The 23,801-nt window shown below is 38.1% G+C and overlaps 1 protein-coding gene across 1 annotated transcript in view; it reads left to right on the forward strand.

The window, feature by feature from the left end:
* LOC107084377 (inactive phospholipase C-like protein 2) overlaps positions 1–23,801 on the forward strand; it is a 45,113-nt gene that overhangs the window by 13,128 nt on the left and 8,184 nt on the right. The window contains exons 2-10 of the mRNA XM_015374184.1: positions 11,508–11,609; positions 11,784–11,933; positions 12,112–12,272; positions 12,879–13,332; positions 13,514–14,725; positions 16,202–16,451; positions 16,791–17,077; positions 20,562–20,765; positions 23,403–23,478. Of these exons, the coding sequence (XP_015229670.1) occupies positions 11,508–11,609; positions 11,784–11,933; positions 12,112–12,272; positions 12,879–13,332; positions 13,514–14,725; positions 16,202–16,451; positions 16,791–17,077; positions 20,562–20,765; positions 23,403–23,478 (2,896 nt within the window). The remainder of the gene's footprint in view (positions 1–11,507; positions 11,610–11,783; positions 11,934–12,111; positions 12,273–12,878; positions 13,333–13,513; positions 14,726–16,201; positions 16,452–16,790; positions 17,078–20,561; positions 20,766–23,402; positions 23,479–23,801) is intronic.

Genomic DNA, 23,801 nt, shown 5'->3' on the forward strand with positions numbered 1-23,801 from the left:
AGAATAAAATCCTTCTTTTAGCCTATAAATCATTGAATGGATCAGCACCCCCATACTTAACAGATTTGTTGTGAGTGTTGTTGAAATTAGACTGTTAACTGAGATATTATTAGTTTAAGTTTGTTTTCCAGCTGTTTTATTGGTTTTACGACCTGTTTTTATCTTTACTTGCTTTTATTCTGCTTTTACTGTTCTTCAATTTTATTCAATTTTTACGAAAAAAACCCCCACTTTGAATCGTCCTTGTACTTAATTGTTCTATACAAATACACTTGCCTTGTCTTGCCTTACGTTATTAAGTCATCACCTATGGTTTCAACTCTGTGACTACAGGGAATAAATATCCAAACTGCTGAGTTAAACAGCATTGTACAGCAACAGGTAGGAGAGGGGCTCCAAAGAGTTAGCCGAAGATTCACCAATTAACAGTAACTTTTTAAAACCTTGTGTATCTTTGCAAGTGGCGTTACTATATTTGTGCAAAGTGGATTACTTTTCCACCTAATGATGCTAACAGAACATTTTGAATAAATATGATGGTTTCAAATATAACTCCTCTAGCCGAGCAGAGGTAGGAAGAGTAACCAAAAATGGTACTTAAGTACGAGTAGCACTACATCACGTTTTTACAAGTCAGCTGACGCAAGCATTTTACTTACCTATTCTAAAGAGAAGCAACCATCTCCATGATGCTTCTGAGCCCCTTTGCTCATTAAAGCTCAAAAGCTTTACTGATGCTCACTTTCTTGTTGCTTTTTTTACTTGAAGCTTGGACATCCAACCTTGAGAAGAAGTCTTTTCTCAGCTCTATCGCTGAGCAAAGCCTAAAATCCCTCGACTTGACTTCAACTACAAGTAAATATTAATTAATTTATTTATAATAGTAAAATTAATACTTCTATTCTGACCTCCAGACATTCTGTGGCTGTATTGTTTTTAATCAAATCATGAACATGTTGTAGCTATGACCTTTATTAAACTTTCACCTGTATTTACCTGATTTTGTTTGCAGTTCCTGTAACCTTTTTTCTGTTATTTAAAGGTATGGTTTGTGTATAATAAGTTTGTTTCAGTCATCTGGAGTGTATTATTAGCATCTGCTGCCAAATGATGTATATTTGCAGTTTAGACAACATCTGGCTACTAAAAGCTATTACATACAGTAAGAGATTACCCCAAACAAAATAAAAATTTTTATGTCAGGTCAGAGCAGCTACATTTGAAAAGGGGGAATCGATTCCTTTTCATTTTATGTGCTGTTTGTATTCTGTGAGGTGAGTCTGTTGTTCTCTCCAACAGAGCAAGCTTTGTCAGCTTGTTATAAAGGCTTTGGCCAGAATTCTTTATTGTTTTGAATTTCTGTCTTTTGAGGGTTTCATATGTAAAATCTAAGAAAGAATTAATATAACGCCATTTTGTTACCATTACAGAGGGATACAAAAAGAAAATTTTGTTCCTGCTGTTTTATTTCTCCTACTGCTCATGTTTAGCCGCATAGCGTCTGAAAAGCTCGCTTCAGTATCCCATCTCCTCAGACACTCCTCATAAGATTCAACAAACTTTAAATGGTCATTTCTGTAGTAAAAGTGGTATTTTTTGCTATTTTGAGAGGTTTTCACTTGGGAGGTATTAATCAAATGGCTCTGAGGATGATTTAGTTGTTCAACAGCAGAAAATCTTAATGCCAAAATAGCATTTTACGGCAAATCTCCTGGGAAGGCCAAACTCCCTCTGCTCCGGACTTTTAAATCTGTAGTTTTGGAATCTTTTATAAGCACAAGAAAAGTGAACGCCTCCATCCATAAGCTGTTATATCAAATATCATTCCTAAAATGAAAAGCAGAAAACACAACCCAAAATATTAATGTATGTTTGTATATAATGTGGTGTGAATGATGCATGTTTAAAGCAGCATCATAGCTTTAGAGTGCCTGAACTTAAATTATGGATTGTAAAAAGGCAAAAGTAATTTATATGGCAACTCTCACTGTCTAAGTTATGGGTCATTATCTGTATATAGATTTTGTTTTTCCTTTTATTTTAAACAAGAGCCTTAAACTTTCTGTATTTGCAACAACAAATGTTTGCCCATTAATCTACATATAAATGTATGCCCTGAGAAATAAACCCTTTTGCTACATGGTGTAAAGACCAAGAAAGTTTTATTTTTTATTTTGCAATCTATCATTTTCTGTGGGAAAAAAATTGTAGTTTGCATTTATCCTGATTAAAACACTGCATTGCTTGCTGTAGATGTTCACTCTTAACCTTAAAAAAAGATCTTGCACATAGACTTGTTTTTTAGTATTTAACAATAAATAGCACTAACTCATGTTGGTGGATCCGTGCTCTTGGATGAAAGACTCTTGGAATAAATGATGTCGTTATTCATCATCTTCTGTCACACAAGCAGTGTGCACAAGGCCACAGGCGGAGCGGTTTTCACACCCCACCGATGTTCACCTAGCAACTGTCTTTCCCTCTCTTTTTGTCTTAATTAGTGGATCAAAGATGCCACCCACTAATGACTCTTTCTGCTGACTGAGAAGCTGCATGTTGTAATACAAGCTTGTTGAACAAAGAGGCTCTCGTGAATCAGCCCATGCTTGCCTGTTTTGCTGCCTGATGAAGGCAATGCATTTTTTTTTTGTTCCACAGCAGGTAAAATCTGAAACTGGAGCTTGATTTGTCTTGTCTTTATCTTATAGCATTAAAGTTTACACTTACTTCCTGTGTTGATCTTGTATACTCCTTTGTAGAAATCTCATAAGCTGTTCCTCTTAGTTATTTTTGTTTGTTTGTTTAAATTTCTTTCACACTCCAAGCATTTAGACCTGTCTATCTGTTGATTGTTTTGATCCCATGCCGCAACAAGAACGAAAGTAATCGTAAAATCAAACACTCACTATTATCTTTCTGTAGTGAGCATAGGCTGATATGATGGTTTAAAATGCAATAGTTTTATTTTATTTACAAAAAAACTTAATTAAACACGATCTAACAGCTGTTTTTTTTTATAGAAAAGACTTTTCCAATTGCTGCAAAAAAATACAGAATAATGATTATTACAGTCTCGATATTATAAATGGCAAGTTATTTATCATTCTGATGCTAATACAGACTTATCAAGTCTGTATTAGACTAGTCTTTGCAGTAAATAGAGCAAAGACTAATCAAGACCTCCTATTCTAGTGTTGTTAAATTTTTTTTTTCACAGCACATCATCCTTTTTGTTATATCAATCTGTTATTAGTTGGTTTATTAGTCAACCTACCTGCTCTGGTAGCCAGTCTGCACTAAGTTTCTTATCAAATGTGTCCCTCATAGCTTACCAAATGAAATTTCATAACAGTATTATCTTAAGTGTGATTGGTTGTGCACCACAGTATGAATATTAATAGATATTTTATAACTCTACAAACGGGGCGCGGGTGTCATGGGGTGATAGGCAAGGTGCACCTTGGACAGGTTGCTAGTCCATTGCAAGGCAGTATAGAGACACAAGAAAATCACGCACACACTCATACCTAAGGACAGTTTAAAATGACCAACTGACTAACAATGGGAGGAGACTGGTGTACCCAGAAGGAATCCGTAGATGCACATGGAGAATATGCAAGCTCACTGTAGAAAGACCCCAGGCCCGCATTCATGACCAGGACCAGTGCTCCAGAGCAACTGTGCTACCCACTAGTACTATTAGATCTGGAAACATTGACTACTTGTGAAACCAGAGCCAAAGGCTTATCAGAATTTATAATCTATACAACAGTTTTAGAGCTTATATTTGTTATTTTAGTGTGTCAAATATGTGCTGCCCACCTGTGGTTAAGTTAGCTATGAGAGTCTACCTCAATGGAAAACATCAGGTTTTGTATATTTGCTACTTTTTGTATTTGCTCAACACTTTATTAATGTTTCTATAACCTGGTTTGACCTCATTTTCCAAACATTATTAAAAATGTGTGTTTAAAAATTGTTTTCTGTATAACTTCATAATTCTACTAACCTGCTTACTGTTTCCCCCTCTTCATCCAAACCTGTATGCATACCTCCGTTGACCTTTGACGTTCATAAAGAATTTTTTGGCCTTGTAATTGCTGCTCATTGGGTCTTTCAGGGTTTTTTGTATTTGGATATTTTCTCTATAGCTTAGATGGTTTCACAGGACACTCAAAGTAGATTAGCAGTTTCTAAAATATCCACCTTGCATGAGTAACCATTGCATGTTCCAAGTTTCATAAATCACTTTTGATTCTAATGATCTATAGTTGCCCAAATGCATTAAGCTTTGATTGGCTAAGTTACTTTTTGTAGGAAGAATCAGTTTTAAAAAAGGGTATAAATGATCAATTGGCAGGAAATTTAAAAAAACTTTAACATTTTGGAAGATTAAAGTCAATACTAGCATGAAACAAATAAAATGTCTGTGATTTATTTGAACTTTTAGCTTTTCCTAGCTAACTTCCTGTAGATTTAGCAAAATTTTATTTGAATACTTTCAGCTGAAACCCTTAATTTTTATATTCTGTCTCTACAGGACTGAAAATGTGTTGGCTTTTATCAGATGCTCAACTCAAGAAAAAAATTGCCATTCATGTGTCAACCTTTGTAACTTTTCTAGGCTATTAGCTAGAGCCGGGTTATACAATTAAGTAAATAATGTGGCCCAAAGAGTTTAGAATATAAGTGGAAAAATATTTAGTGGCACAGAACAAGATTTTGCATTCAACTTGAAGTAAAAATAGCTGTAAATTTGAATGCTGTGATCCCCTGCAGGTGGGCTACTAAATGAATGTTAAAATGTAAATGCACAGATTATTTATTTATGTTATTATCAGTGTTTAAATGTGCATCACTAAAGACAAACTGAATATATATATTAACGACTTTTTTACTGGATGAACAAAGAGCTATTTGGAAAATGAATGTTGAACTAATTTGTTTCAAATCTACTTAAATTACACAGTCTCTTGTTCGCATAATTTTAATAACTAAAATATTCTGAATGATATGCAATATAATTGTGTTTACAGTTTATAAATAAAAAATAGAAATATAAGATGTTACAAATCTAGCCTAGTGTTTAGAGTAAATGTGTTTTGTTATAAATGTTCCAAGTTTACTAAAGACGTTAATGAAACCCCTCTCAACTTGCTCATCACATGCCTTCACTGAGTGAAACCTAAAAATAACCAAACTCATATCTAGATTTGAGAGTAAAGTAGGTTTCGCATGACATTTTTTTTTTCATTCTCTTTCTCTCCCCTCTGTTGTCGCTCGTCTCTGCTCCCAGTAGAGTTACAGGAAACTCTCTGTGACAGGCTGCTTCCTGTTTTGAAGCACACTGGTGGTTTTGAAGGCTCGTCTTGCAATTTGTATGAGAAAAAGAAAGTAGCGCCTCTGTGATGCAGACGCCTCGTGTAAAAACGCAAGGGTGAATGAAACTTGGGTTTTGTCAGTGAATGGGGGATGAGCTTGAATTTTTTCTTTTTTATAGCTGGCTACCATGCTTCTTATGTCATGTTTGTATTAAAAAAATACCAACTATTATATTATGGTTTAAACATTTGTCCGCTTGCTGGTAAATGGTGACCTCTGATCTTATCTAGCGATGGTAATTATTCAGACTGCTGCGATCGTAGTTTTTTATTACCTGTTTGAGCTTTCTAGCGCTCATTCTGTCATGAGCTGCAGGCCAACAGAGGTCACCATAAAGGACAGAATCCATAATGGATAAAAACTAAATTACAGTGAATTAGGCAAATATGCAGGCTTTCTTTGATGATGCTTACAGCAACGAAAACATTATTTTCAAGCACATTTATGTCACATTTATCAGACCCTAATCAACTCAGACTCACCCTGAGTCCATGCAGGCAGGTGAACACATGCACCAGCTGACATAGAACAACCTTTAAAGGCAGGAGTGGAGTTTCCAGGCAATTCCTAAAGGGCTGGTTTTTAAAACTCAGCTTTATGGCGTCTGCAGGGGGATCTTGGCAACATACGACTCACTGGTTCACTCCGATAGTTCAACCCAGGGGAGAAATTAAAATCCAACATTGAGGTTGGACAGAAAAAAAAAATGAGTGTGAATAAAGATCCCAACCACTGCTACACTTAGGAACCCTCCTGTATTGGGTTATTTTCCCAGTTAGAACCTGCAGATCAGCCATGCTACTCGCTGTTTACCAACTCCACTTTTAAAGCAGTGGTGCCTTGATATGAAGTATTGAATTCTATGCTGCAGCTGTTTTTAAGAACTGGATCCTGTAAGAGCTCAATATTTGTTTTGATAAATTTAGGTGTGTGGTTTTTTTTGTGTCGGTGAAATAGTTTAAAACCCAGGATGCCATTCTTTTGGTGCGGTGTGCATTTGAATTTTGTAAGAGGAAAAAAGGGTGTCTGAATTAGATGTTTAGCGACACAAGGTATAGTATGTAGTGGATGACTTGGTTCCACTGCTTCAAATTCAGCAGCAGAAGAAAGTTCTGTTTTGAGGATTGTTATTCATAGTTTTTTTTTTTTTTTAAGTAATTTGATCCTTTTAAATTCATAGAAGTTTGCATTTTAACTTTGCTCACTCTCTTACAAAGATATGGTCTCAGGCTTGGGGGAGTGGCGGCCTAGTGTTTAGGGTCTATGAACCTTGAGGTTGTAAGTAGTGTTGCCCTGATGCCATTTTTTGGCCCCGATACCTGGTTGTGCATTATCGGTTAATACTGATACCATCTGTTTAAATTGATATGTGTGTGTGTGTGTGTGTGTGTGTGTGTGTGTGTGTGTGTGTGTGTGTGTATATATGAAGAACTGCATACTACTTGGATGTAAAATAATTGCCATCATGGCTTTGTCAAGCTGCTCCTACTTTTGTGAAGCAGGAAAAAGACTAATACAAAGTGAATCCAGTAGAACCTTTTATTGCCGACCTGGAATGGGTGACAATAGTTGAATAAACTTTTGACTCTCAAAATTGTATTATTTGTTGGTACTCGCCGATACCAATGCCATTATGACTTTGACTTTGAATTGCTCTAGATTACACCATATTATACCTAATCACATAATTGGATCAGTTTAGTTGAATTTGAATGTGTTTTATTTCATTATATATGAATGCATGTGGACCAGTTTGTGTTGTGGAGTGCTTGAGATGGCATTCATTATGAATTTATATGTACTAACAGAATGTTTGTTGAGTGTATAATTAAATTCCAGAGTGCATTTCGCTTATTGCTAACCCTAAGAGTGCTGTGGAAAGTCCTGTGTGATTTCAGCTTGGGTTTCTTTGTTGTTTCCATCGTATTCTGTTGCTAAGCACTGTCAGGATTTGGTTGAGGTTTGTGGACCCAAATGCAGAGGCAGGGAGGCAGAGTTGGGTTTCTTGATGATTTAATTAAGTGTTTTCAAACAAGTGAGGCAGGTATCCAAAAATCCAAAAATAAATACAACAAGAAAAAGTTAAACCAACCAGAAAACATGGAGACATCACGGGACAAGACTATCACGAGGAGGAAGACTCAGAGAGACAGAGTTCGAGGAAGTTTGACGAGGAACCAGCACTGAGGAACTGCATAAGGAGTATATTTATGGGAGACTGAAACAAATAGAGGACTAACGAGCAGATTGGGAGCAGGTGTGGACAGAGCAGACAGGAAAAGAGCTAGAGAAAGAGGAGAACACAAGAGGACAGCAGAGTGCAACAAATAAAAACCTGAAAACTGAAAAATAACCAGAGAACACAAAAAAAAAAAGAATTAAACCACTAAAACTAGAAAACATGGAGCAAAGTAAAACTGAAAACTCAAAAGAAAACATAACAGAACCAGAACTGTGACAAGCTCAATCTTGGCCACGACAGGTGTGAGATTTTTATCCTATAATAATCTGCTCTACAAGTACCATAACATTAATCTAATTGTTTTTATTTTCTTGCCTTCCATTAGTGTCCATGTTTTTTTTTTTTTTTTTTTTTTTATGTATTACAGCTAATATTTCAGTTATTTTTTTATTTGTCTTTATATCCAGTTAGATTTTTCAGCTTTCTTTTGAACTGCTGGCCTGGAGTAGCCAGCAGTAGGTTGGGTGGGGCAGCCCTGAACCACAAACTGACACTCTTCCTCGTTGATGTGACTTTAGAAAGTAGGAATAACTTGATGGTGAATTACTGTGGTTTTGAAATAGTTGCTTTTTAAAGCCTCCGTTTCGTGGGCTATCTACTGCCAAGCTCGGGAGCTTGTTTAGAATCCGTACCTCTTCAGGATGTGTCCTATTACTTATTGATGTAGGATGGTGTGTAACTGTATTGTCAAACCGTAAAAAAAAACAGAAGAGGAAATTGTTTAGTGTGTTTCTATTAGGTCATAAATGCTTAGTTATGAGGTTTAAAAGAGCCTCAGAGGTGCAATTATTGATCATTTTCTCACAAACGAATGAAGATGAACCATGGATTGAAGCTGACCTTAATCTCTTTTTTGCCAGCCAAATGGAGAACTGGAAAAGGAACGTGTGATGGATGGGTGGACCCATACAAAAACATTTAAAGTCTGGGATTTTCATTTAAATAGAAAATACTGAAAATGTAATGGGGCTAATTTCAGAACAGAGGCATTGATTAGCTTTTCCCATCTTCACTTTGAGTTATAGATTTTCTCCTTTAGTCATCGGAGCTGAAATTGGACAGGATTCAAAGGCGATACCGAATGATCTTTGAACGAGCAGAAGATTCATCAACTCTTCTAAAAGCCAAGGTTTCATATTGGTGAAGTGATAATGTGGGGCTTGCTGTGGTTTAAATCAGTGAAACGTGACTGAAATTGTACTTTTCTTTAAATATTCTGCAATTAAATTGGAGACAGAGGGGGGTTCTCCTGCTCAGTCTGTTTCCATCTCTTGATTCTCTAAAAATGAGTGATGCTGAGCTGCTCCTCCCTCCGTCTGAGGGAGCTTCTCTTCCTTTTCATCTTAACTCATGTTCTTCACATGAAACGGGGCTATGATCCTTCCCCCACTTCTAATCTGGCATCTATTGCATCCCTCATGTTTCTTTCATGTTAACAGCTCTTTTCGTGTCTTTTTTACATGAAAGGCACAAGTGCTCTTGAAGTTAATGTGAGGCATTATTTTAATAAAAGCCGAGTTACGATGATGATAGGGTATTATTGAGTGTCCACAGATGTTCACTCCAAAAATTATTTGTTCTACTTTGGAAAGATATGTTCTTAAAAGTGGAATAATCAATCAGTTTAACAAAAACAGAAATCTTCCTTTTAAATTTTCCTTTTTAACACTATTTTGCACACCTAAAATTCCTTGAAAATGTCTATTTTTGTGGTATAGAATTATTAGAAAATAAATAGGACCATTTCTTTTGGTCACTCTCCGAAAGGGGAATAACAAAAAGGCATGCCATAAAGGACAGATCCATGTTTATCTTTATCCATCAGGAATTGGCTATAAGACAATTGCTATGGCCTTACATATCCACCCTCAGTGCAGTGATTATAATGTTGAGGACATCTGGAGCTAGAAGAAGTTGACCTTGCGAGGGAGTTTAAAAAAATACTGTTAACTCTCTCTACTTTTTTGGGAATTCACAGTTATATCCAATCCAATTTTATTTGTTGAGCACTTAAAAACAACCCACAGCTGACCAAAGTGCTGTACAGAAAAAAAAAAAATAAATGCATAAAACAGTACAGATAAAAAAAACAAAGCGGCTAAAACATGGATAAAAATAATTTAATCAAACCAATAAAATTGGGCAAAAGACAAAAGGAATAAAAGATTAAAAAATAAATAAATAAAGCCCACTGTCTTGCTAGGTGTTATACGCACAACATAATGTAAGTTTCGTTACACACTTCAAAAGACATTCTGTATTCTAGCAGCATGTAAATGACTAGTCTTTCTACTTTTTACAAAGGAGACCATTTCTGTTTCCCGTAGATACATTTGTTCTGGTGTGTAATGTTTAAACTAGGGCTGCGACTAACTGTTATTTTACAAATCGATTAATCTGTTGATTATTTTTTCGATAAATCAATTAATAATTGGATAGCCAAAGGTTCCTTAAAGACGACTTTTCACGAAATTAAACCAGGTGAAACTAATACATTTTCACTTGAGGAGTTCTGGATAGAGCATAATTACTGCTCTAAGTGGGTTGCTCTGTCAGCTTATATTTTATATTTATAAATTATTTGATGATTATTTCAATAATCAATTAATCATGATTAATCCGATCAATTGTTTCAGTCCTAGTGTAAACCAACCGATAGAATGGAAAAGATTTTCGGGGTGAACTTGGCAGAGGATGACAGGCTGCTATCGTTATCCACAGTGAAATTAGTTCTATCTCAATATCAGCTCATATGTCCCATGAGGAGGAAGAAATCATTAATCCATAAGCAATAGGAGACTTAAATCATTTGGTAAACCTATCCAGGATTCTTTGTTGATTCTGTTGGCTTGCAGTTTAGCCACCTTGAGTGTTAAAAGCTGCTTTGAAAAAAGCATTTAAAGCAGATGTTGAGCACCAAATGACACTTCCAAAACTCCAGCATGTTCAGCTGCAATCCCCTAGAATTGACAAAGGGTTCTGGATATGCGTTGGAAGACCTGTAAGAAAAACTCTTCAAAGGTCCTTTTACCCTCTAAGCATGTTATCATTGCCATGACTCAGATGACTGAGAATACATAGGTTCATAGTCATAACTAACCTAGGAAACAAGAAAACTGCTGTCTCACTTAAGGTGAGTGTAAATGTCTGAGTTTGGCTATAGACATGTATGTAATTGAGTCGCAATGAGTCTCTCTGTAAATAAAAAAAAACACAATCCTGTAATTTTGGGAACACTGTGGTCCATTGAGAAGCTAAAGTCAACCTAACTGGTCCAGTGATGAGCTTTGCTTTAGTTGTGGCACTATGTCTATCTGCTTTAGCATGTGGGCGTTTTTTTTAATGCCTCCAGATGTAATTACATTTACCTATTAATCCAACCTTAAATATTGCTAAGAGTTTTGATTTGATTACGTTTGGATAAATTTATCAAAAATCAAATAATTTTTTGCCCGTTAAGTATATTGTCTCATCCGAACAAGGCTGTTCATGTGGGCGACTTCTAATAAGCCGATAAATCAGTAGGAGGAGCAGTGGTGGTGTGCTTGGATAAACAGATTGAGCTCGCCGGCGTCACTGAAGAGGGAAAAATTAGAATGCTGTGGCCTGCTGCCTCCGTCTAGTCAGGTATGATTAATGGAGTAGAGTTGAAGGGCAAGGGCAAACAAAGGCTTTTAGTGTGGATTTAGAAAAAAAAAAACAACTACAGATCAGCACAAGCCAAATAATCTGTATGCTTATATAAGATCATCGTTTTTAATCCCTTGAAGTCCATTGTGGGGTTGAAAATGTCATAAATAGGCAAGGAATGGTCTTCATAGATGCTGTCTCTGTTACTTATCACCCCCATTCAGTTCGTCTGGTCTTTTCTCTTCCTCTTCAGGATGGCTCACGTGCCGGTCGTGAGAAAAAGAAGACTGTGTCCTTCAGCAGCAGCCTGTCAGAGAAGAAGATCAGCAGCGCTGCCGGGTGTATCCACTCCATGGTGCGTCTGCAACTGTCTGACCTTTTGCAGAATAACACTTACATGATGTACATTAAATATTTACGGTTTGACACATGCATCAATGTGTAGTTGTTCTAACACCCAAGAGAGCTTGTTGCTGTGTTTTGGAGCTCTGTGAGTGACAGATACTTTCCTTTTTTTTTTTCTTTGCAGGTTGAAGGCAGTGAGCTGAAAAAGATCCGCCCCAACTCCCGTGTTTATCAGCGATACTACCTCTTGGATGCAGGCCTGCAGGCTCTGTTCTGGGAACCGTCCAAGAAAGAATCGGACAAAGCTCGGATCTATCTCAACTCTATACGTGAGGTGGGTTTGAGCAACAACAAATGCAGCATCAATCAGCCGGCCCTGGCTTCCCCTCTATAAATGACCTTTCTTCAAGCGAAGCTTTAGAGAAATTTACAACCTTCAAACATACGGAGGGGAGCAGTTATTTTGCTTTATGTGGCATCTGACGCGGGCTTTTGTGCATCACAAATTCTAGGTCCGGATTGGCCGTAACACGGAAACCTTCCGCACCAGTGGAGTTTATGAGCAGGTTTCGGAGGACTGTGCATTTTCCATCATCTATGGAGAGTTGTATGAGAGCTTGGACCTGGTGGCTAACTCTGCTGAAGTGGCAAACATTTGGGTTACTGGACTGAGGTACAGAAAAAAACAAAACACACAACTAGAAAAGTAGTGCTGTTTTTTTTTTTTTTTTGCTCTTACCAAGTTGTATTGCATCAATAAGCAGATTATTCAAACATCAATGTTTTTTCAGACATACTGTATAGTGAATTTAAACATTTCTGTTCAAATATATGTAAAAAATTAGACAAAGGTAATTTTAGAACCTATTCAACCATTTAATGTGCTGAATATTCTTCATAACACAATTTCAGTGGGCAAGTTTGACACATACTGTAAACACCACTAAACATGGTCAGAAGAACATCACATCCACAATTAAATATGGTGGTGGCATCATGATGGTCAGGGGTTATTTTTCTCCAGATGGAGCTCATGTATACTGTTGTCTTAAATAACAGTTCATTTGACACAGAGCTGCTTTTTCCAGAGGGTTACAGAAGAGACCTTTTTTGATTAGTCTCTTTCTCTGACTTCTGCCTGTTTTTAAAGGCGACTGATATTTGAGCAAATTCTCAGCCAACTTATCTAAGAATATCAGGATTTTTTTTCCTGCATTAAACCAAAGTGACATGTCTTGTTGCAAAATCAGAGCCCCTCTTTTTTTTTTTCCACTTCTAGGTACCTCATGCAGTATGGCAAACAGGCGCTCGATACACTTGCCAACAGTCAGGACAGCCTTCGCCTTCGGTGGCTGGAGCAGTTGTTCTCTTCTGCCGCTGATCTAAATAAACAGGACGGCGCTGAGGAACGGATTCTGTTGCAGTCGGCCATTAACTTGGTACAAAGTGTGAATCCTGGAGTGAGCAGCGTAAAAGTGGAGAACAGGTTTAAAGAGATCCAGAGACTCAGGGAGAAGATGTGTAATGAATCAGGATTTAAAGACCACACTGGAAATGAAAAGCCATCAGAGAAAAAAGAGCAAGTAACCAAGCAAGAGTTCATTGAGGTCTTCCATGACTTCTGCACCCGTCCAGAGATCTACTTCCTGTTGGTGCAGTTCTCCAGCAACAAAGAATACCTTGACGCAAAAGACTTGATGAAGTTTATTGAAGCCGAACAGGGTGTGGCACAAGTGGGTAATATAAAATAATGCTTAGATTCAGAAAACAAGTCAAAGGCGCTGTTTGGTTGAGCTAGTGCTGCTTGGAGGAATAGTTATTGGTCTAAAACATTTTCTCCTTCTGTCTTATGGTAGTTATAGTCTGTCTAATTTCTCCATGTATTTCTCAGTCTTCTCTCGATTTTTCCTTTAGGTGAGTGAGGAAATGAGTCTAAAACTCATCCAGACCCATGAACCATCAGCGGAGGGGCGACAGCAGGGACACATGTCATTGGATGGCTTCACCAGCTACCTCACTTCCTCTGAGTGCCATCTGTTTGACCGGGAGCATAATACCATCTGTCAAGACATGTCCCAGCCTTTGTCTCACTACTACATCAACTCGTCCCATAACACCTACCTCATTGAGGACCAGTTTCGAGGTCCCTCAGATGTGTCTGGCTATATTCGTGCCCTAAAGATGGGCTGTCGATGCGTGGAAGTGGATGTTTGGGATGGCCCTGATGGCGAGCCAGTGGTGTGCACAGGACACAGCCTGTCCCGTCCTCTGGCCCTAAATTCTGTGTTGGAAGCGATTGGAAGGTTTGCATTTGTGGCATCGGACTACCCGTTAATACTCTGTATTGAAAACCACTGTTCGCTGCAACAACAGAAAGTTTTGTTGCAACATCTCACAAAGATCTTGGGGGATAGACTTTATAGGGACCCACCCGATGAAGGGGCTATGTACCTACCTTCACCGCTGGCATTAAGACATCGAATCCTACTGAAAGGTAAAAAGCTTGAGCCCACCAATTTAGGCGGAGAGGATGGGGAGGTAAGTGAGGAAGATGAAGGAGCAGAAATGAGTCAAAGGATAAAAACAGTAAATGCTGGTGGAACTGAGAAGGATGTTGTGCAGAAAAGTATCTCTCTAACATCTTCCTCTCAGTCTAACACGCCTCATCCTTCCCCTAAACGCTTCCAGCTGTTGAGAGAGCTGTCAGACCTGGTAACTCTATGTCATTCTGTTAGCTTCAAAGACTTTAAAACCTCATCTAAAACTCAAAAACCTTGGGAATTGTGCTCCTTTCATGAATCCCTGGCGTTGCGTCTTGCTGGCGACAGCCCTGGAGACTTTGTCAACCACAACAAACATTTCTTATCACGAGTTTACCCCAAACCTATGCGCATTGACTCAAGCAATATGAATCCCCAGGACTTGTGGAAGTGCGGCTGTCAGATTGTATCAATGAACTTTCAGACAGCAGGACTGATGATGGACCTGAACACGGCCTGGTTCCGGCAGAATGGGAGCTGCGGTTATGTGCTGCGTCCAGCTATCATGCGGCAGGAAGTATCTTATTTCAGTGCCGACACCAAAGACACAGTACCTGGTGTGACTCCACAGCTGCTACATGTAAAGGTAGAGCATATTTCATAAAATTCTCATTGTATGCTTTCCTTGATGACATTCTGTCATCCAGTTTCTTAATGTTGCAATGACTTTAATAACAATATATTAAAATATCCTGAAACATGAAAAAAATAAGAACTAAGATTTGATTGCTCATGACATTGTTGAGTTTAGAGATTTGATGTGTTTTTTTAAAATAAGAGCAGACTTTGTGCCGATTACTTTTCTGAAACTTTCATAGAACTTGCTGGATATTTTCCTGGAATTTTTTGTTACCGTATGTTAATTATGCCTTTGCACATCAGTGATTTTAAGAAAGTAGTCTCAAAGTTCTGGAAACTGCTCCCTTAAATGCATTTGCTCTGATCTCTAAACTTAAGTTAATGTGATACATTAAGTAAGCTGTAAGTTATGTCTGTTGGTTTATTTTGTAAAGTACAAGCATCCAAATTACATCACCAATAAGGCCAAAGTAAACTGAGTTCTTGAAACTAGCCCTAAATTTTTAGAAGGTACTAGATTAACAATCATAATCAGACCCATTTCTTAATTAAATCTATTAGTTTAGGAAAAGTAACCCTAAAGTTTCAGAAAGTAGCCGATATCAGCTCAGCTCCTAACACAGCCCTATCCAAAACCCCATAGTGTTTAATAGACATTCCCATAGGGAATGTCTATTAAACGTGTGTGTAGCATGCACAAGCCCATTTCTCCTTGTTTTACTTGCAGTGATGTGAAATGGATTTCTTGAAATAGAATGCCAAACTTACCTGTCCAGTAGAAACTTTGCAACCGAGGCATCAGTGGGAAGCTCGACCTGTGCTTTCAGTGTACGCCATCGTGTGAAAGAAACTCCCAAAAAAACTCTGGTCTTGTTTCTCTCTTCTGAGGCCTTTCTCTTCTTCTCATACACTTCGTAGACACTTTTTCTCTTACAACCCTCTGCCTTTTTCAAAGAGGAACGCAAGCTTTAGTGGCTGTCTGAAACCATAGATCACCATACATATATGCCTGAAAGGGCGCATGCACAGAAACATGTCACATTAAAATTAACAATTAGGAGGAACACCTGTTATGATGATCCACCTGGGAAAAGAACATCCTCCACTATACCTTTAAGTTCTCTATAACTAAACCTTTAGGTTTAGGAAAGGACAAGATTGCTATTCAACTCATAATATTACCCAATTGGCACATTTCCAAAAATAGTATGGGATGCATTCTGAACATTTGGAAAGAAAGAAATTGGTCCCAGAATGTACCAGGTTATGATTAACCTCATATTACAGCCTGCTGCCCAAAAATAAAATGTAAGTTCCAATAGATGTTCTCTAATTAATTTATTATAACCCACAATTTCAGATATTAACCTCTTTCAAGTAAATTAATCAGGTTACAAATAGAGCCTGGTCTCATAAGGTAACTGATAAGTTCTGTATAATTTGAAATGATGAGTTTTAGGTAACAGATTTTATTTTTCCCCAGGTCATCAGTGGCCAGAATCTTCCAAAACCAAAAGGCTCTGGGGCCAAAGGGGATGTTGTAGACCCTTATGTGTATGTGGAGATCCATGGCATCCCAGCTGACTGCACAGAGCGCCGCACCAGGACGGTGACACAGAACGGGGACAACCCAGTATTTGATGAGAGCTTTGAGTTCCAAATCAACTTGCCTGAGCTCGCCATGGTTCGATTTGTGGTGCTGGACGATGACTTCATTGGGGATGAATTCATAGGTCAGTATGTTAGGTTTATGCATAAACAAAGGCTTGAATATGGTAGTTGTTTATACCCATACGTCACACCTAAAGATATTCTGCGGGAGCTTTGATCTCAGCATTGGAAATGTAAGGAGTTTGTTTTGTGCTCTCTGCATGGCATGTGGTGCACATAAAGCAGGACATGAGGCATCATCTATGATATGAAAATATGCGTTTCCTGTGTAGTACCCTGGGGAATCTTTCTGTGCAGATGTCAATACCACATGTTCAAAACATTGAAAAATAAAAACAAAGCAACATTTCAAATCAAGTTTTGCTTTATTTTCTAATTTAAGAAGTTCTCAACTCCTGCAGGACAGTATACCATACCACTGGAGTGCCTCCAACCAGGCTACAGACATGTGCCCCTTCAGTCCCTCACAGGGGAGGACCTTCCACACGCCAAGCTGTTTGTGCACGTGGCCCTCACAAACCGGAGAGGAGGCGGAAAACCTCACAAAAGAGGCATCTCTGTACGAAAGACTCGAAAAGGGAGAGAGTATACGGCTCTGAGGGACTTAGGAGTTCGGACTGTCGATGAAGTCTTCAAGATGGCTGCTCCACTTTTGAGAGAAGCGGCAGACTTGAGGGGTAACATGCAGGTGAGGAATCATTTATTGGAATTTTTACAAGGTGGTTCGGTTTAGGGCTGCAACAACAAATCGATAAAATCGATAAAAATTGACTTTTAAAAGCGTTGGCAACGAATTTCATCATCGATTAGTTGTGTTGCGCGATTAATGCATCATCCGCCGCCGTCGTCAACATTGCCACTTGTTTGAAACGCGGGAAGAAAAAAAAATACGGCAGAGCGAGCCAGCTCTGCAGGTGAGCAAAGGCTGTTTTCAAAAGGCAGTAACGTCAACTCTTCTAATGACCGATACCGCAAACGCAAGCTGCGTCTCAATTCGCAGACAGCCTGCGCTTTGTAAAGTGAAAAAAGTCGTAACATGCAACTTTTGTAAAAACAAATTAACATGGCACAGAAGCACCACTGTTATGATGCAGCACCTGAGAAGGAAACACGTTGGAGCCTTCAATGGCAGTGAAGAGAGCTCATCAGCAGGGTGAGCGACCATGTTTGTTTCGTTTTAAAGGCGAAGCGTACAGTTTCTCAGGTAGCTCATCTGATGCTTTCCTTACCGTGTTAGTAGGTTACAGACAGTGATAAGGTTGGCTGCTTATTTTACTTTTAATTTCATTTGAATTAGCTTAAGCAGCGTTTATATTTTCTTTATAAATAAATTAACTTGCAAATTATGAGGGCAAGGCTTTTAAAGTTTAAATCTTCTGGCAAAGATAAAGTAAAGATCCTGCAATTTATGGAAGTAAAGCAGAATAAAATCCAGCAAGATCAGTAATATGTCAATTAATTATATGCTACATTCCCATGTAAATATCTGTCTTCGGAGGATGTGTTTTTAGCACCCCTAGTTCTCTCATTTTTATTCCAAATACAATTTATAATTTGAATCACAGGGCTATTTTTATCTCTATGGTTAAGTATTTTCTCAAGTAGCAACGTTAACTGCTATACTTTCCTGTCTTAAAAGGCAGAACTCTTCTAGAAAAAACAAAAACTCATTTGTTGAAATGGGGGGACCTATTGTTTGAACCCCTTAGGGGGTTTTACAAACAAAAATGCCTGTCTTTTTTTGTGCTTTATGAAACAAAGTACCCTATATTTTGTGGATGTACAGCTACATTTCTCATGTAAGTTTGCGTAGTTTTAACACAAACGTTTATTTTTCATATTGCACCAGTACAGTTAATGAGCAACCTGTACTTGTGTGCTTGTTTGTTCTGTCTAAAATGTTTATTTTGGAATAAAGAAGTTAATATAAAAAATATTTTTTGTCCGATTCATCGAGTAATCGAAAAAATAATCGGCCGATTCATCGATTTTTAAAATAATCGTTAGTTGAAGCCCTAGTTCGGTTATTTGATTGCTAAAACAAAGACTCAGACATTTAACATAGTGCATATAGCAGGTAGAATAATGTGAATGGCTCCTCTTCTCTCCTCTTCCACAAGAACTTCCTGAGGAATCCATCCTTGGAGCAAGCTTCTCCGGTGCAAGCTTCAAAGCAAAATATGAACAGAAAAGCAATACAGCTCCCACAAACACCTGCCAAAGTATAGCTGTGTTCTCTAATCCTCAGTTCAACTCAAACAGAGCAAAGCAATAATATTTTAAGACTTAAGTATAACTAGGTATCCTACTTATAAATGGATTTAGAAATAAACAGTAAGTGGGAGCTTAAATATGAGTCATCTGAGTCCAATCTCAGCATAGATGAAACTTAAATTAAATGAGGTCAATCAGAGCAACTTCCTTTTTTTGAGCCGTAAAATTATATTCAGTTTTTTTAGACCTAAAAAAGATGGTGTTAAATATAGGGACAATAACTTAAGACACTTCAGAAAAACCAAGCTAGTTGTAATCTTTAACTATATTGAGTGAGTTGCTAGTACTTTCATTTTTACTTTTTCTCCTTTTATTTTAGAAGTTGAAAAGGTTAAGTTTTGTGTTTTTGTTATGAAATGAGGTAAAACTAACTTTTAGAGTTGGCTTTTACATTCAAGGATGAATGTTCTTTTAATGTTTAATTTAAACTATACAATTGCCACTAAAGAGATACTGCCAAAATAATATTTTATGTTCTGTATAATTACAATAGAACCTTATTTTTTAATTAATTTAAATTACAACTGACCTATCTTTAAGTTACCAGTAATCAGGAACTGGAACTGCCATGGTTTGGCACAGAGGATGTTAGCAAGTTGGAGCAAATGTAAAGGTTGACGGTTCAAAAATCAGGCTGTTGCTTTTCCTGAAACAAACAAACAACAAAAAAAGAGTTGAGTCAAATCTAGAAGACAGATTGCCCCACTAAGGCAGAATAAGCTCTAAATGAAAGCTATGATTCTTGAGCAAGAAGTTTAAGATATGTAGCTTATTTATTACCCTTGCCCTGGTATTAATTACGCAATTAAACTGTCATTAACGCAGTGGAGGCAGCTGCTCTCTCAAACAGGAGAGGCTCTATGCTATTAATTAAATCTAATTGTCACGTATCTCTTTAACAAATGTTGAAACCTATAAAATTCATCACTAATGGATGCAAATAACTGTTGTGAAGCGCTCTGAAATAATAAACTCCAGAAACCACAGCAACATTTCAGCAGATTACTGTTCTAACTGAATGATCACTTTCCCTCCTTGACTCATGAGGCAAGCCTCCTCGATGTCTGGCCACTAATGGTCATTAATCCTTAAATATGTTGGCCAATCAGCTTCAAGCAGCCAGCTTCACAACCCGCCTGTGCTCCATAGATCCCGAAGATGCTGAGTCTCACTGGGGGTGACATATTTTCGGGTGTTATCCAATCAGGGCTCTACTTTCTCGCTGCTTACTTCAATAGACCGAGGCTCAAACCTCAACAGGGATTTCTCATAGAGGCTGAAAGACAGCGTCCTGCTCCTGCAGGGGGAGATTGCATCAGAAATAAACAGCTAATTAAGGCGCAACATTCATGAAATCAGGTGCATTTTATTGCATATTCATTGCAGTTTATTTACTACATTAATAAAGTCTGACAATGCATATTTTGCCAGTAATTTAATAAAGTTTACAGGGGAGGATTAGCAAAGGCATTAATATCTGAAAGGAAAGACGAACTGCTCTGTGGTAGGACTTGGTATGATAAGCTGTGTGTGCGCTTCTGTTTTGGCATCAGATTGAGAACCATTTTTAGGATTTCACCATGAAATTGAGGACCGTTTGTGTCAAAGTGAGGTCATTTTTTGGGTCACTTTGGGTTTTGTGAATGGTAAGTTGTCGGACTAAGGTGTGAATTGAGTTTTGGCTATGTTTAGGTTTATTGTTATTGAGCATGGAGCATAAAAAGTGTGGAAAATGACTGAGAGTTAACGGGAGTAAACATACAGCACTCCCTACATACAGCAGAGGAAGTACATTTGTTTCGGGGAGGATAAGAGATCTCACAATTATCCCAGTTGGAGCGGAAAAGAGGACTGGCTTTAAACCAGATGTTTGACTGCATGTTTCTTCTTCTCAACAGAACTCTGTTGCAGTATTCAGGGAGCTGTGTGGGGTGTCAGCTGTGGCCAACCTCATGCAGTGTGTGCTGGCCCTGAGCTCCAGAGTGTCGGGCCCAGAGGGGAACCCTTTACTGCTGTTCGACCTAAGAGACAACTACCCCACCCTAGAGCCCCAGGGACCCCTGCCAGATGTCCTTCGCCGAGTTGTCTCTACCTATGAAACGGTGAGAAAGGAATCAACCGGAAAATGTGAAATACTCCTTATAAACCAACGGAAAGATGAATACTAATTAGCAAATGAGTCATATCCCTTCTGACTCTCTTAACCATCAAGCAAACGCTCTGTATAAAAGGAGGTCGTTCAGAAACACACAGTGAGCGTTCATTGTTATTGTAAACGCCTCCGTTTGTCTCAAACTCTGTGGTAACATCCTCATTTTGCCTCAGAGACCCTTGTGTGTTTCCACCCAAATAAACCAGAAACTTCCACTCCCCAAAGGGGGGAAAGTCATTCACTAGATTTGATTTATGCAATAGTGTCTAAATATATACCCCAGGCATCAGGAGAAGAGAAGTTAAAGTGTGGATGGAAAAACAAAGAGTGAAAGGAACCAAGAGAACAAATGCACCATGTTGGTCTGTTATTAACTTTATCCTATGTAGTTTTAACAACTGCATAGGATAAAGTCTATAGGAGGGTATAAATCTTAGTATTTAAACAGGCTTAAAGCTTCTCAAGTGTTTTGTTGCTTTTGTTTAACCTTCCACGTTTTACTTTAAATGTCAGCTCTCCTCCCTTCTTTCTTTTAGCTCCCGTTGGACAAGCTGATCAGTAATAAGTAGTCTAATGCAGTTCTAAGGAGCGCTGAGCCATTTTTTTTCTTTGTTTAAAAAAATACATAGCCCTTCATAAAAAACCCTTAGGATGGGTAAAAAAGGATTTTAAGCCTAACATCATCTAGGAAAATCTAGACCTGAAACTTCTATGTATGCAGGGAAGATGTTTGGGAAAGAAAATTCCTGCTATGAATTCACAATTTGGAACAAAACCACTATTGTCAAAACTATTGAAACCCCATTTGAAAAAGTTGGAACATGGAGAGAGAGGAGGCTCTTGAGAAAATGTCTAAAGGCAATCTGTAGTCCCATCTTCTTCTCCCTACCCTTTAGCTCTGCTCATAGGTGTTCTAGAAAAATAGATAGGCGAAAGACAAAGTAATGACTCTTTTTTTTTTAGTTTTTTGGTAGAAAGCACTACATTTCTATTTATATCTCTGGTATTTCTAATAGTGTTTTTTTAAATTCGAAAAGTGAAGCTTCAAACAGCTCTACTCTGCTAGGTTTCTCCTTACTCTGCACTGAATTTGGTGCATTCCCATGGATCCACTGATGGCTGCCGCTGTGGCTTAAAGCCCCACCTACAGTCGTGTACCTTTGCACGCCTATACTGCGTGACACAAACACGTAAATGAAAGTACGGAATCAAAAACAAATTAATTCAAAACGGCATAAATAAATGGAAAGCATAGCACACAAAATGTTTAAATTTTCATGCAATAATTCCTTAAATATTATTTTATTTGTTAGAGCAAAATAATAATCGAGCAAGACAAATATCTGAATCACATCAGGCTGAACTAATAAAATAAGGAACAGCCATTGTCTTCCCTCTGTGAAGGGCTGCAACTCTGCTCTGCTCCAAAGTTTCCTCCAAGGAGTTAAAATTTAAGGCTTTCAGAGGAAATATTAGCCTCACCTATGGTAGGAACTAACTTCAATGGGAAACCATGGAAATTTAAAGGGTGTAAAGTTTGTTTTAGAGCTTGGATCCTGGATATCTGAGTGCCATGCTTAGTTGGCAGCACAGCATAGCAGAGTCTAAGATATGCCCAGTAAAACAGTAAAGGATTACCAATCAAATGCGGTGCAGGTAAATTTATTTGGACACTAATTTGGGGTTCCAGTGATTTGGATTGATTCATATTAAAATGTATTTTTTTCTGAAAATCTTAATCAAATGTTGGATTTTTAGATGACGTTACTATAATAACATACCTGTTTATTTAAAAGGCTTTTTTTCAGTAGTGCCAGTAAATGTTTTTTTTTTTCATGTAGTTTGTGAAACAGTTTGGGGTTCAGTTTGTGGCAATAAATCCCTCACAGCTGTGCATCTAGCTTCCAGGTCTGCACACCTGTGCTTCGTGGGTCTTCGTATGAACATAGAAGCGGGTAAGCCATGGTCTCTAGCCGCTTCCGCTCCAGCCGAGCGGATCATAGCTGAAAAGGCTCTCCCCGCCGCTGAATTCCATTAGCATAGATTTGAATGTGATTTGGCTAAATTGATTCTTCGCCTGGATCCAGCCACACAGAAGGAAGAGTCAGGAAATGGGAATCCGATTATACACTGCTGGAAGAATTTGATCTGGTTTTGGTGGCACGCTGTAGTTAATCCCTTATTAGTAGAAAACAGATTTTTCCCCACAGTTGGTCATGTCCCAGAGGGGAGTTTAAGAGGAAGTGTCGCATTACTCAGTCTCTGCATGCATCCCTTTGCAGCTCTGTAGGTGCGCTAATCTAGACAGGTCTGTAGTCTAAACTTTAGGTCACCATTTTTTAATATGGAGCACTAATTCATTGTGGATATTTTTTCCATGCCATCCGTAGAAACTAATCTGTTCTTGCCTTTTGAATAATTTCCCTCTACTTCTACCTGTCAGCTGTGTTATTCTGTGCACAAGAAATGTTTTGCATATGTGCCTGACAGCAGGATTTATTAGTCAAATAATAGTGCACTATATGCCCCTGTTGTTAGTTTGCTCGTTGTGCTTAATAGTCTGTTTCTCCTGTTTTCTGACCTGCAGATGGTCAATTCAAGCAAAGCTGTGATGGAGTTTGCAGATGCAATCTATGAAAAAATCCTGCATATTCAAACAATGGGTGAGTAGGTGTTTTTATGATACTACTGATGGACAAGTAGCGCTTCCACTTCTGAGAGCTCCCACGCAGGCTTTTCAGATGTACTTCACCGGTTCCTTTTCCTTTAAAGTTTCTTTTCTTCTCTTTTAATCACAATTATTTAAATGTCACATCCCCTTACCTCCCTGAATTCTGCCTTCTTTCTTTTTACTTTTTCATTTCCTGCTTATTTTGTTTGGGTATTTTTATCTCCTTTCTTTAACTGCTTTGTTTTCAAGATAAGAATCTGAAAGGTGTGGATTGCCTTTATAATTATTACTTTGCCCTTACACCCAAAATCCACA

Source organism: Cyprinodon variegatus, unplaced genomic scaffold (genome assembly GCF_000732505.1).
Source record: "Cyprinodon variegatus isolate N-32 unplaced genomic scaffold, C_variegatus-1.0 Scaffold98, whole genome shotgun sequence".
In the NCBI taxonomy this organism is placed as follows: Eukaryota; Metazoa; Chordata; class Actinopteri; order Cyprinodontiformes; family Cyprinodontidae; genus Cyprinodon; species Cyprinodon variegatus.